General features: G+C 46.2%; 1 protein-coding gene across 4 annotated transcripts; it reads left to right on the top strand.

Annotated features, from left to right (window-relative positions):
• The first annotated feature begins 744 nt into the window (after positions 1-744).
• LOC123043299 (sugar transporter ERD6-like 5) lies at positions 745-11,274 on the top strand. Of its 4 annotated transcripts, XM_044465709.1 has the most exons (17): positions 745-994; positions 1,413-1,574; positions 1,705-1,767; positions 1,881-1,970; positions 2,052-2,111; positions 2,245-2,310; positions 2,385-2,450; positions 2,537-2,612; positions 2,846-2,910; positions 3,105-3,197; positions 3,286-3,366; positions 3,450-3,534; positions 4,698-4,744; positions 4,821-4,883; positions 4,976-5,035; positions 10,366-10,425; positions 10,520-11,274. In XM_044465709.1, the coding sequence occupies exons 2-17, from the start codon at positions 1,440-1,442 to the stop codon at positions 10,691-10,693; spliced, it is 1,284 nt and encodes a 427-aa protein (XP_044321644.1). In that variant the 5' UTR covers positions 745-994; positions 1,413-1,439; the 3' UTR covers positions 10,694-11,274. The 4 variants fall into 4 exon arrangements, with proteins under 4 accessions (XP_044321644.1, XP_044321645.1, XP_044321646.1 ...); XM_044465710.1 differs by lacking the exon at positions 10,366-10,425; XM_044465711.1 differs by lacking the exons at positions 10,366-10,425; positions 10,520-11,274 and having other exon boundaries at positions 4,976-5,041.
• Positions 11,275-13,255: the final 1,981 nt, after the last annotated feature.

The following is a 13,255-nucleotide window of genomic DNA, read 5'->3' as shown; positions in this document are numbered from 1 at the left end:
ACATGTATGCTATGTTTATATACTTATTTTGGATTTATTTTTCTGAAATTACAATATGGTTTTTCCATGCTCAGTGCACTGAGTGCATAGGATACGCTTTGATTATACTAGAAGAACAAAGTCGAGCATGTTGACAAGATATATGTTAGTTCTTTTTTTTGACACTTTTTTCAGAAGGAACCAAGTATGTTTTAGAAAAGGTTTGGAATTTAAATTTGATCTATAAACGGAGAAAAACATAAAAAATCCATCAACAGTATTTTTTTCCCATCAACAGTATTGCTTATTAGTATTTTTGTTTTTGTGACACTATTCCTAGTGTTTAGTTTTTTTTTCTTCTCCATGTGTAGTTAGATTTTATTTTTTTCCGGGAGAACGCTAACATACGCAAAAGTTTAGATAAACTTTATGAACAGGCACAAAGACATCCTACCCTACGAGCACCTCTGAGAGGCTGAGCAAACAGATTTTGAGAATGAAGAAGTCGCCACGGACGCCTGTAGTTTATAGGCATACGATACCGCTGACAAAAACAACCTAAAATAAATTCAGGAAAATGCGACCACTTACATGCGAAGTTCACGACTTGAACCTGAGTGGACATGTTGTGCTTGAAATACATGGAATTAAATAAAAATCGTGGGTACTGACTAGCGGTTGTGCTTGTAGCGATAGAATCCGTCTTTTTGGGCCCCTAGGAAGGATGAGAGGGTGTAATCGTCAAATCACGTCTGCATATGCAGTTGGACAGCGACCTCACCTGCTAGTGAGCTGGTTAGTCTAGTCTTCCTTGCTTGTCTTTTTCCGACAGTCACCGCCCCCGCTCCTCGTCACGGCCCTCAACCCGCCGCCGGCGACAGAGGATCGATCTCGCCGAAAACCTTCCTGCCCCGGTCAGCGCAGTCCCCTCCATCGGTTTCCTCGTGCGGTTTCGCCTCCGGCGTCCGTCGCACGTGCCACCTCGCGGCGCCGGCGAGCTTCCCGCCGACTACAGGTACGGAGTAGCTGCATACATGTTTTTGCTCCTGGTCATCTGATCCTCATGTTCGTGATGTGCGGCCGCGCTAGTCCCTTGCTGTGCTGCCTGCCACTCAACTACGCCCAACTAGCAGCTAGCTCAGAGCAAGACAATTCCTGCTACGCCCTAGTAGAACTACTACTACTGCTCTGTTTTTTGCTTCTGCACAAGCCTGAACATATTATGTTCACACTTACTGAAAAAAATAAGTATTGCTGAGAGCAAGCTTGTGACTTCTCTAGATGATGGGAACGTCTACTTAGCATCATCATCTCTTACTTCACTCTTCTTGCCATGCTTCTAATTTTTTCATTGATGATGTATTTAGTTTCTGAACCAGTGATCATTAGCAATTTATGCTACTATGTTTTAATGAAAATGTGGATCGTTTCAGAAGAGAACTCTGCTTCAGCCAGGCCCTATGTCTACGGAATGGGAGGGAGCACAAGCCAAGAAGCCTCTCTTGGTGACCGGGAACAACAAAGCTTCTTCCATTTGGGTGGTGGTCGCTAGCACTGCCGTCGCCGTTGCTGGATCCTTCGTGTTCGCCATCTCGGTATGTAAATTGACTTGTTCAAAGGGAATGTGGGAATGCTTTCATTTAGTTAGATAGAAAACTGTCCTACTGTTGTTCTAGTACAAATATTTCCAGGTGGAGAACTTAATTTTGATCCCCTGTTTTGCAGGTGGGCTACTCATCACCATCTCAGGAAGGCATCATGCGGGATCTTCATCTTTCCTTAGCTGAGGTACTCAAATACACCCTCTGTTTCCAAATGTAAGACATTTTTGTTTGTTCATCTTGGTGGTTGTAACCTGGTGAGTCCACTTGACACATGATTATCTTTTAACCATCATGCAGTATTCTGTCTTTGGCTCGATATTAACCATCGGAGCAATGCTAGGCGCTATTCTCAGTGGTACCATAGCAGATTGGGTTGGTCGAAGATGTGTAAGTTCTAACCTGCATAAGTGTATCATTAATATGCATTCAACTAATGGACTTCATATTCATGTGTTTCATGGCGCGCAGGCAATGGCAATATCAGATGTGTTCTGCATTCTTGGATATCTCCTTATAGTCTTTTCTAAGGTCCCCTTGCTGTCATTTCTCTCTGTATCTCTACTTCAGTGTGCATTTCAGTGCTCACTGCAACTTTGAAGGGAATGACATTCTTGGTTCATCCTGTAATTCGTTTCCTTCTTTTCTGTACATTCTTCTGTAGAACTCTGTGTGGCTCGACCTTGGGAGGCTCTCAATTGAATGTGGAATCGGCCTTCTCTCATATGTGGTGATTATAGCAAACAATTCTATCTTGGTACTTTTTCCAACGAATTTTGTCTGAAAGTTGTGTTACCTGAACAGGTCCCAGTATATATATCAGAGATAACACCCAAGAATCTTAGAGGACGGCTCGCAGCTGTAAACCAGGTTTGTACTCAACCATGGAGATTTCATTACTGGTTTTATTTGTACACAGCATTATCATAAGAAGGCAAGTGCATCCATTTCTGCAGCTTATGATATGTTGTGGGGCATCACTCGCGTATGCTCTGGGGACATGTATCACCTGGCGCACCTTGGCAATCGTAGGTACATTAATTTGTTTGGATTTACTTATCTACCTTTCATAGAACAAGGAGCATATATTCTAAAATGTGTTTGTTGTATGAGGATCGGTCATTGCACCAATTTTAACTGGTATTTGTTGCAATCTAACATATTGGCCTCGAAATGCATGCACTTGTATATCTTTAGGAAATGGCATGCACTTGTATAAATATAAATGAAGTGCATATTGATATGGTTAGCTATTGCTCTTGTAGGAGTGACACCATGTTTACTGCAGCTGGTTGGCCTTCTTGTGATTCCCGAATCTCCCAGGTGGCTGGTAAGTATATAAGCTTTCGTTGTAGTGTTGATACTTGATGAATCTCTTTCTTCCGTCCATTTCCGTTCTTGGTTCTAGAATTGAAAAAGGTGTGAAATCATCTTCTCATATTATCATTTCTTCTCTAAGACCTATATTCATTAGATGGAGCATACAGTTTTGCCTCTCTTTAATAGAAAACCCATGCATTTCAGGCTAAGATCGAACACTCAGGTGCACTTGAGGAAGCGTTACAGAAGCTAAGGGGAAAAGAAACTGATATCTCCGAAGAGGCAGCAGATATCAAAGTATCAACTGCTGTAAACTTGAGATTTAAAATAGAACACCAACTTAGTCCTGCATTACTGAAATGACTAGCTTATTATATATGTTCAGGATTTCACAGAAAAGATTCAGCACCTGCCACAGTCAAAGATGTTGGACCTATTTCAGAAGGATTATATTCATGCTGTCACCGTAAGTATTCTAGTTATGCATTTCTAGCTAGAAAGGAGAAGCTTAATTATGTGTAATTTTCTAAGATTTCAAGTTTCTTTCAGGTTGGAGTTGGGCTAATGGTCCTTCAACAGTTTGGTGGAGTGAATGCAATATGCTTCTATGCCAGTGAGATATTTGTTTCGGCTGGTAATGCGTTTTAGCAACCTGTTCCCTTAACTTTCCTGAAAAAAGGCTTTCGCTCCGCTTTATATTATAAAGCAACCGCCCACATCAAGCATCCCACAAGGTTCCACACGGGTCCAAACAAACACACACATACACGGAGGTTCACACGCATACAAAAAGACACGAGGGTCTGAGCTGAGGGCACAGCACAACAAGCCCTAAACACACACACCACGGCGCAAGGCGCAAAGCGCAAAGCGCAAACCAGGCCGACAGCCTAGTCGGGCTCCGGCGGAGGGGGCGGAAGCGGGGGAGCCACGCGGAGCGCCATCGAGCGAAGATCGGCGAGGATGTTGGTGATGACGTCCCGGTCCTAGGGGCGGCTAAGCGGCCGCCAAAGCTGCAAGTAGCCACACATTTTAAAGATTTTTTTGAAAAGGGGCGCTTTATTACTTAAAAGGTTTAAGTATTACACCCGGCCTCTACATAACTAAGATGCACACAGCCAACAAAGTTCTCACGACAAGCGAAAATAAAATAGAAAGGTGAAATACAAAGAAAAATGTATATTTGTATAGCGCCTAAACCGTCGGTGGCCCAATCCTAAGATCATGCTGCCACCCATGCTGGATAAAAGTATCCCTCGCCGTAGCCTCCAATCGTGTACACACCTCCGTAAACAGGTCTCGATTCTCCACTCATTGCAGAGAGGACCATAAACGAAGCGTCCCAGTACATCTGTAGATAACCTGCATAAGCGAAGTACTTTTATCGTTAAAAATCTTATCATTTCTACATAGTCAAAGCGACCAAATCACGACAAGCGCTCCCATCCTAAGTAGAATTCTGAATCTGTGATCAATCCCATGTAACCAGTTGCCTTGAAGATAGCGCCAGACGCACGTCGAAGAGGGATCTTCTGAATGATGAGCTTGTTGCGAAAAGTTCCAAAGCGTCCAGGCGAGGATCCCAACGCACAGCCATCTAATATGGCGGTAGCGGGGAGGGGAGGCGTTCAGCTCCGCAAGTAAGTCAGGGAAGTTGGTATTGCACCACTGGCCACCGACCGTTTCGCGGAAGCAGGCCCACATGAACTCATCCATACTGCTTTTAGTTACTACGCACATTTTTTTACCATGTATTACTTTTGGGCACTACTACTAACTATCCATGACATGAATCAGGTTTCTCGTCAGGGAACACCGGAATGCTCGCAATGGTTGCGGTTCAGGTATTTAATCATGGCTCTTATGCAGCTTTTTTTATTTTGCTTCTCAGTACTCACTGATTTTACGGTGTCCTTGTAGATTCCGATGACGGCACTTGGGGTGCTTCTGTTGGACAAGGCTGGAAGGAGGCCACTTCTGGTGGTAAAAAAAGATACACGGGTTTTTGATAGTTGAAAAATGATACAATTAGTAATGGATTCTAAGGCTGTTTGTTTCATGCTGCAATGCCGCAGGTCTCTGCAGCTGGGACATGCCTGGGTTGCCTACTAGTTGGCCTCTCATTCTTGTCCAAGGTTTGAATTTACTGAAACTTATATCATCCTCGTAAGAAGACCACACATGTGCTATTATATAATTTAACCTTTCTTGAACATGAACATCATTGGGTGAAGGACCTCAATGTGGCGTTGGCATTGACGGGGATTCTGGTATATACTGTTGGATAATGAACAACTAAGCTTTACTGAGGGCCAAATGCCATTACATATACATGTGTGGTAAAGTGCATAAAACCTCTCATACAATGGGGATATAATAAATAAAGACTATACACATCTAACACCCCCCTCAAACTCATGGTGGATTAACAACACTGAGTTTGGAGAGGAAAAAGCCATGCTGCGCTCGAGTCTGTGCCTTCGTGAAGAAGTCAGCCAACTGTAACTCAGAGGGCACATAGTGAAGAGCGAGAGTCTGATCCTGCACAGTAGCACACACAAAGTGGGCATCCACACCGATGTGCTTGGTGAGCTCATGCTTCACCAGGTCACGCGCAATACTGATAGCGTCAGTACTGTCTGACAATAAGGGAGTCGAGGTAGTAGCAGACACACTAAAATCCTCAAGTAGCCACCGTAACCAGATCACCTCAGCCGTCAGCAGAGCCATGGCTCGCAACTCAGCCTCTGTACTCGAGCGAGAAACTGCAGTCTGTTTCTTGGTCTTCCAGGCAATAAGGGAGCCACCAAGAAAGACACAGTAAGCAGACAGCAAGCGTCGATCAGAGGGATCACTAGCCCAGGTAGCATCAGAGTAGGCCTGGAGCTCAAGAGAGTTGGAGCAAGGAAAGAAAAGGCGCTGAGAGATCGTGCCACGAAGATATCGTATGACATGGAGGAGATGACTATAGTGGACAGAGGTGGGGGCTGAAACGAACTGACTCGGAATGTGAACGGGATAGGAGATGTCAGGACGCGTAACAGCAAGATGACAAGACTGCCAACAAGGTGACGATAGCGAGTGGGATTAGGGAGAGGGTCACCATTAGAGGCACGAAGCTGAACGTTGAGCTCCATGGGAGTCACAACAGTACGCTCATCACCGAGAGCAGCGCGAGCAAGAAGGTCCTGAATGTATTTTTCTTGGGAGATGTAGAAGCCATCAGAGGTCGAGGAGATCTCAATCCCAAGAAAATAACAAAGTGGACCAAGATCAGTCATGAGAAACTGGTCGCGAAGGCGAGCCTTAACAAAGGCAATGTAATCAGAGTCATCACCAGTGATGATCATGTCATCAACATAGAGAAGGAGAAGAGTACGACCGCGAGGAGACGTGTAAACAAACAACGCGGGATCATGAGCACTGGGCAAGAAACCAGCAGCGGTCACCACAGAGGCGAAGCGCTCAAACCAGGCGGGAGGGCCCTGTTTGAGACCATATAGGGAGCGGCGAAGTCTACAGACCATACCATCAGGAGCATAGTACCCCGGTGATGGCTGCATATAAACCTCCTCACGCAACTCGCCATTTAGAAAAGCGTTCTGAACATCAAGTTGAGAGATAGACCAGTGACGAACAAAATCCACAGCAAGAAGAGTGCGGACAGTGGTCATAATCGCGCCCCTGCTCCTGCTGAAAACCACGGGCCACAAGACGAGCTTTGTAGCGCTCAAGAGAACCATCGGAGCGAGTCTTAAGCTTGTAGACCCACTTACAGGTGATGGGACGGACACTGGAAGGGAGGGGAACCAGATCCCATGTGCCAGAGCGCTCAAGGGCAGCAAGCTCTTCGGCCATCGCAAGCTGCCATTCAGGCTGAGTCATGGCAGTGCGATAAGAAGTGGGCTCAGTCATAACAGAGAGACCGTACCGATCAGGGGAATAGCGATCAGGCGGGGGCGAGGCCGAGCACGGAGGTTGTGAACCGGAGGAGGCGTGAGAGGAGGGGCACCAGAGGTGGAAGGCTCGGCAGAGGAGATATCCTCAGTACGAGATCGACGAGTATAGTGGAGAGGAAACGGTGAGAGAGAGCGACGGACTGGAGAGGATGGGGGAGAGGTGGAGGAGGAGGATGGGGAAGACAAGGTTGGTTGTGAATGAGAAGGAATGAGAGGTGCCAGAGGGAGAGGTGACACATGAGGCACATAACGGGGTGTATCGGGAAGGAGAAGGAAAGAGAGATAGTCCACAGAGAAACTCGAGGAAGAAGGACGTGGGTAGTAAGAACGAGACTCGTCAAAAGTCACATCACGCGAGATGCGCAAGCGACGACCCACTGGATCCCAACATCGATAGCCCTTGTGCTCATCACTGTAGCCAAGGAAAACACACTCAACTGACTGAGCAGTCAGTTTGGTGCGTTCTCGAGTGGCAAGAAGAACATAGCAGACACATCCAAACATACGAAGAGCTGAGTAGTCAGGGGAGCGACCAGTGAGACACTCCATAGGAATGCCACCCTGCAGAGCAGTCGATGGTTGAATGTTGATGAGATAGGTAGATGCGGAAACAGCCTCAGCCCAAAAAATGGGGTGGAAGGGAAGCAGCAATCATCAGCGCACGAGCCGTCTCAAGCAAATGACGATGCTTGCGCTCGGCGACGCCATTCTAAGCCTGAGCACCAGGACAGGAGAACTGGGCAAGAGTACCCTGTTCTGCGAGAAAAGCACGCAACAGCTGAGAGATATACTCTCCAGCGGAGTCAGCACAAAAAGTACGAATGGGCATGGCAAACTGGGTGTGAACCATGGCAGCAAAATGTTTGTATATAAGGAGAACCTCGCTACGAGATTTCATGAAGTAGACGCAAGTGCAGCGAGAGAAATCATCAATAAACAAAACATAGTAGCGATGACCACGTTTCGAATCAAAGGGAGCAGGACCCCAGACATCAGAATGAACTAGGTCAAAAGGATGCTGAGATACAAACTCACTCGTAGGATAAGGTAACTGAGTCTGTTTGCCAAGTCTGCAACCATTACAATGTAAGGAGACATCTTCAGATACAGTCCCTAAGAGGCCCTGACGAACTAAGGAAGACAAGCGAGAGCCACAGATGTGACCAAGACGATTATGCCACTGCTGGAAGGACGCAGACGAGGAGGCAGCAAAAGCATGAGAGCACTCACGGCACCGGGGGCCAGCACCAACCAAAGCCTTGGTGCGACGATCCTGAATGGAGCAAGAGTCGGTATCATGAATGACACGACAACCAGAATCAGTAAGTTGGGCAGCGGAAAAAAGATTCATGGTAAGACGAGGAACATGTGAAACACTCGGAACAGAAAAAGATGGAGTGGAAAGAATACCACAACTAGCAACAGGAAGAGATGTGCCATCGGCAGTAAGAACATTAACTGGCGAATCAAGAGGTCAGAGAGAAGACAACGCGAAAGAATTAGAAGACATATGAAAGGAGGCTCTAGAATCTGGAACCCACGGAGATGTACCTGACTGTGTAGATGCATGTGATGGTGAGGAGGAGCAGCCTGAGGATGCAGTCACAGCAGCAGCAGAGCCAGTCGACGAGGAGCCTGAGGAAGCAAGAAGACGCTTGAGGCAAACAATTTCCTGGTCAGTGAGTGACGGAGCCGAGGAAGACACAGGAGGCCCACTGGAGGAGGCGCGCCTCTGGTCTCGCTTCTTCTGGCGACAATCAGACTCTGGGTGACCTGGCCGGGAACAGTAACCACAAACGGTGTCACGGCGCGACATGCCCTTCTCAGCATAAGGAGGACGGCTCACCCCCCTGGAGGAGTAGGCAGGAGCGGCGGAGCAGTGAGGCGAGCAGACAACACAGGAGCCCGGGCAGCCAATACGGACGGAACCAGAAGCAACCTAGCAGAGCGAAGGTGTGTCTCCTCAGCCCGAAGCTCGTCAAGCACCTCCGAGATAGGAACACAATCACGAGCAAGCAATTGAGCACGTCTGGGCTCAAACTCAGAGCGGAGACGAGATAAGAACTCATGGACCCGCTGAAACTCCAGATCAGATCGAGTAGTCTGACAACAACGACAGGTGCCACAGACAACTGTCCGAAGAGAGTCAAGCTGACGCCAGATGGCAGAGCACTGTGAATAGAACTCATCAACAGAGGAATCACCTTGCTGGAGTGCATGCTCCTGACGCACCACAGATAGGTAGAGAGCATCACCAGAGGGCTGATAGCGCTGACAAATATAAGCCCACATCACTGCAACAGTGCCAAATCCCATGAACTCCGAAGCAAACTGAGGGAGGACACTCACAGTGAGGACAGCAGCAGCTCGAGCATCATCATTGCATCACTGAGTGTAAGCAGACAGATCATCCCGGTAGACAGAAAGAGCATCAGAATATGCGGATACCTGCTGATCATAGGCATCAACTGCAGCATCATCAAGAACCTTGGCAACATCCCGATCAGCCTGAGAAGCATCAGGAGCAAGTACCAGCGGTATCGGCGGAACAGGAGCCACCGGAGCAACAGGGCAGGGCAGACAAGGTACCTCGCCAGAGCGAACACCCCACAGGAGGAGCCCGCGCATATGGATACGCATGAAGCCCACAAACTCAGCATAATTGGTGCCATCAAAGACCACCGAGCACCGAGGAACAGCCACATAGCCAGATGAAGACATGCTGATTGTCTCTCTTTCTCTCTTCTTTCTCTCTTTATGTCTCTCTTTTTTTTGGGAGTCAACGAGAACAGTAAATCCCACGCACTGGATCGAGGGGATTAGGCACTCACGCGCGGGATCGAGGGGATCAGACACTCACGCGCCCGCTCGCGAGGAGGCGCAAGCGGGATCGATGGGATCGAGCCCCCCAAGCTCGCGGGGCTCCCGCAGGCCCACTCGCACGGCCAGGCGAGCAGAGGCCAGAGGCTGGCGGCAGCAGCAAGGGCGAGTCCCGACGGGAAGGAGGGAAGCTGCCTGACCAGGCGGCGGCGGAGGCGCTAGGGAACGGCCGACCACCGGACGAGCTCAAGGTGAGCAGCCGGGCAACGGATTCCGGCGGGGCAGCTGGGGAGAGCGGGACAAAGAGGAGGCAGCAGGGCCGTGGACGAGGGATGGCCGGCCAGCCGGGCGCGAGACAGCAGTGACCTGGCCGGGGCAGCCGGATCCGCGATGGGGAAGGCCGGAAGCGGGAGAGAATCTAGTACGGAGTTGCAGCGTGCGGGGGAGAGGGCAATCTAACATCTGATACCATGTTGGATAATGAGCAACTAAGCTTTACTGAGGGCCAAAGGCCATTACATATACATGTGTGGTAAAGTGCATAAAACCCATCATACAATGAGGATATAACAAAAAGAGACTATACACATCTAACATATACCGCATCTTAGTTTTAACTTCTTTTTCAGCAATGTTGCCAGATGTCTAGTCATTGTAATAAACATCTCTGTTGCTGTGGAAACCAGATCTTTAGTGGATCTTTCTCACTGGGTATGGGAGGAATTCCATGGGTTATAATGTCAGAGGTGCCTTTTCTGCCGTTAAAAAATCATTAAAAGAATTATTACTGTGCCCTAATGTATGAACTAATTTGACCACAATCCATCCCTGGACATGCAGATCTTCCCCATACACATGAAAGGGTCAGCAGGAAGCCTGGTGACCTTGGTGAGCTGGCTCGGCTCATGGATCGTCTCGTATGCCTTCAACTTCCTCCTGGTGTGGAGCTCCTACTGTATATACATTTGTAGCATAGAAAATGGACCTTTTGATCAAAAGAATAGTTCCGGTTGACCAGAAGTTTTGTTGATGTTTTTGTTTTGTTTTGCCTGTACACACGACGGATTAATTTCAGGTACATTTTTCATGTTCGCGAGCATTTGCGGGCTGACTGTTGTATTTGTGGAGCGGCTGGTGCCAGAGACTAAAGGAAGGACCCTGGAAGAGATTCAAGGGTCCATGCACTCGTCATTGACGCCAGTTTCTTCTCGAATTAACTGAGCCACGTAAATTAATTACTCCCTCTGTTCCATAATTATTGTCGTGGTTTTAGTTCAAATTTGAATTATTGTCGTGGTTTTAATTCAAATTTAAACTAAAACCACGACAATAATTATGCAATGGAGGGAGTACATGGCTTGGTTTCCCTTTTTGTGTTAGGTTTCAGTATGTATCTGGGATATTGTGACTAGTGTGCTCTACATATATATGGCGTCGTTACTTCTCAGACGACTGGCAAATAACCTACAAAGAACATAGGTTATTTGCGGGGTGGTTTGATCTCTACTTATATCCCAAATGAGCCGAGCGAGCTTGATAAGGCTGGACTAGATGCCTAGCATGGATCTTGTAAACCGTGCAATAGTTAATCGAGATACAGAGGCCGCGGTATTATTGCTATTTCCCTTTCCGGAGAAAATAATCTTTGGTTACTTTTGTCACTTTCGTTATCCGTTGCATATTATAGTTCATCATGAAGCTTTAGTAGCTTGGTGATAGTGACTGCATATTATAGTTCATCACGAAGCTTTAGTAGCTTGGTGATAGTGACTGAAGAACTTTATCAATCACTATCTTATCTGAAGGATTAACTCTCACTTGATTCAAGCGATTGTAGTACTCAGACATTCTAAGCACATGCTCACTCGCTGAACTATTCTCTTCCATCATGCTGGCAAAGTACTTGTCAGAGGTCTCACACCTCTCGACACGGGCATGAGTCTGAAATACCAATTTAAGCTTTTGAAACATCTCATATGCTCCCTGGCGTTCTATACGTTTTTGAAGTCCCGGTTCTAAGCCGTAAAGCATGGTACACTAAACTATTAAGTAGTCATCATATCAAGCTTGCCAAACGTTCATAACGTCTGCATCTGCTCCTGCAATAGGTCGTCACCTAGCGGTGCATCAAGGATATAATTATTTTGTGCAGCAATAAGGATAATCCTTAGATCACGGACCCAGTACGCATCATTGCTACTATCATATTTCAACTTATTTTCCTCTAGGAACATATCAAAAAAATAGGGGAGGTACATTGCGAGCTATTGATCTACAACATAGATTTGCAAATACTATCAGGACTAAGTTCATTATAAATTAAGTTCAATTAATCAAATTACTAATGAACTCCTACTTAAATCAACATCCCTCAAGTTGTCTAAGTGATACATGATCCATATCAACTAACCCATGTCTGATCATCACGTGAGATAGGGTAGTCATCAATGGTGAACATATCTATGTTGATCATATCTACTATATGACTCACGTTGGACCTTTTGGTCTCAAGTGTTCCGTGACCATGTCTGTGCATGCTAGGCTCGCCAAGTTTAACCCAAGTATTCTGCATGTGCAAAACTGTCTTACACCCGTTGTATGTGAACATAGAGTCCATCACACCCTTCATCACGAGGTCCTTCGAAACAACGAACTTTGGCAACGGTGCATATTGGGAAGAACACTTTTATCTTGAAATTTAGTGAAGGGATCATCTTATAATGATACCGGCGTTCTAAGCAGAATAAGATGCATAAAGGATAAATATCACATGCAATCAAAATATGTGACATGATATGGCCATCATCATCTTGTGCTTTTGATCTCCATCTCAAAAGAATCGTCATGATCTCCATCGTCACCGGCTCACTACTAGGGAAAAGCCTAGCAGTAGCGCGGGTTTTAGGTATATTAGTAGCGCGGGTGCCCGCGCTACTGATACGGCGCTACAGCTAATAGGTTGTAGTAGCGCGGGTGCCACCCACGCTACTACTACATCCGTTAGTAGTAGCGTGGGTAAAAACCCGCGCTACTACTAATCTCTAATCTCTGGAAAAAAATTGAATTTTTTTCCCGAATTTTCAAATTTCTGAATTATTTTAACCTTTAATCTCTAATCGCCCCTCATCGCTGCTCAATTTAATCTCTAATCTCTAATCACCTCTCATCATTCCAAATCATCTAACTTCCCAGACGGTCACCCATCCTCTCACTACTCCAGCCTGAGCACGCTTAACTTTCGGGTTCTATTCTCCCTCATGTCCAAGTCTGCACTTGTTGTTTTCCTAACAATAGTAAGATGTCAATCCTATTAACCCTCAGGAGTTTAGCTTGAGCACGAAGTCACATGTTTCACCGTTTGAGTTTGAAACTATTGTTCTAAAAATCAATAATTATTTAGTAACACTAATATTTCTTGAATAAGTAGTTTGATCATTGTTTGACCATAGTTTGACCACAGTTTGACTACATTTGACCAAAATTCCAAAAAGCTAAAATAATTATTTAGTAACACTAATATTCTTGAATAATTATTTAGTAACACTAATACTCCTTAAATAAGTAGTTTGACCACGG

Source organism: Triticum aestivum, chromosome 2B (genome assembly GCF_018294505.1).
Source record: "Triticum aestivum cultivar Chinese Spring chromosome 2B, IWGSC CS RefSeq v2.1, whole genome shotgun sequence".
NCBI classification, from domain to species: Eukaryota; Viridiplantae; Streptophyta; class Magnoliopsida; order Poales; family Poaceae; genus Triticum; species Triticum aestivum.
Note: the sequence above shows the minus strand (reverse complement) of the source record. Positions and strands in the feature narration are given on the sequence as shown.

Coding starts and splice junctions, on each gene's coding strand:
- LOC123043299 (XM_044465709.1), top strand. CDS start 1,440: ATGTCTACGGAATGGGAGGGAGCACAAGCCAAGAAGCCTCTCTTGGTG. Junction 1,575..1,704: donor CCTTCGTGTTCGCCATCTCG/GTATGTAAATTG, acceptor CCTGTTTTGCAG/GTGGGCTACTCATCACCATC. Junction 2,112..2,244: donor TCCTTATAGTCTTTTCTAAG/GTCCCCTTGCTG, acceptor ATTCTTCTGTAG/AACTCTGTGTGGCTCGACCT.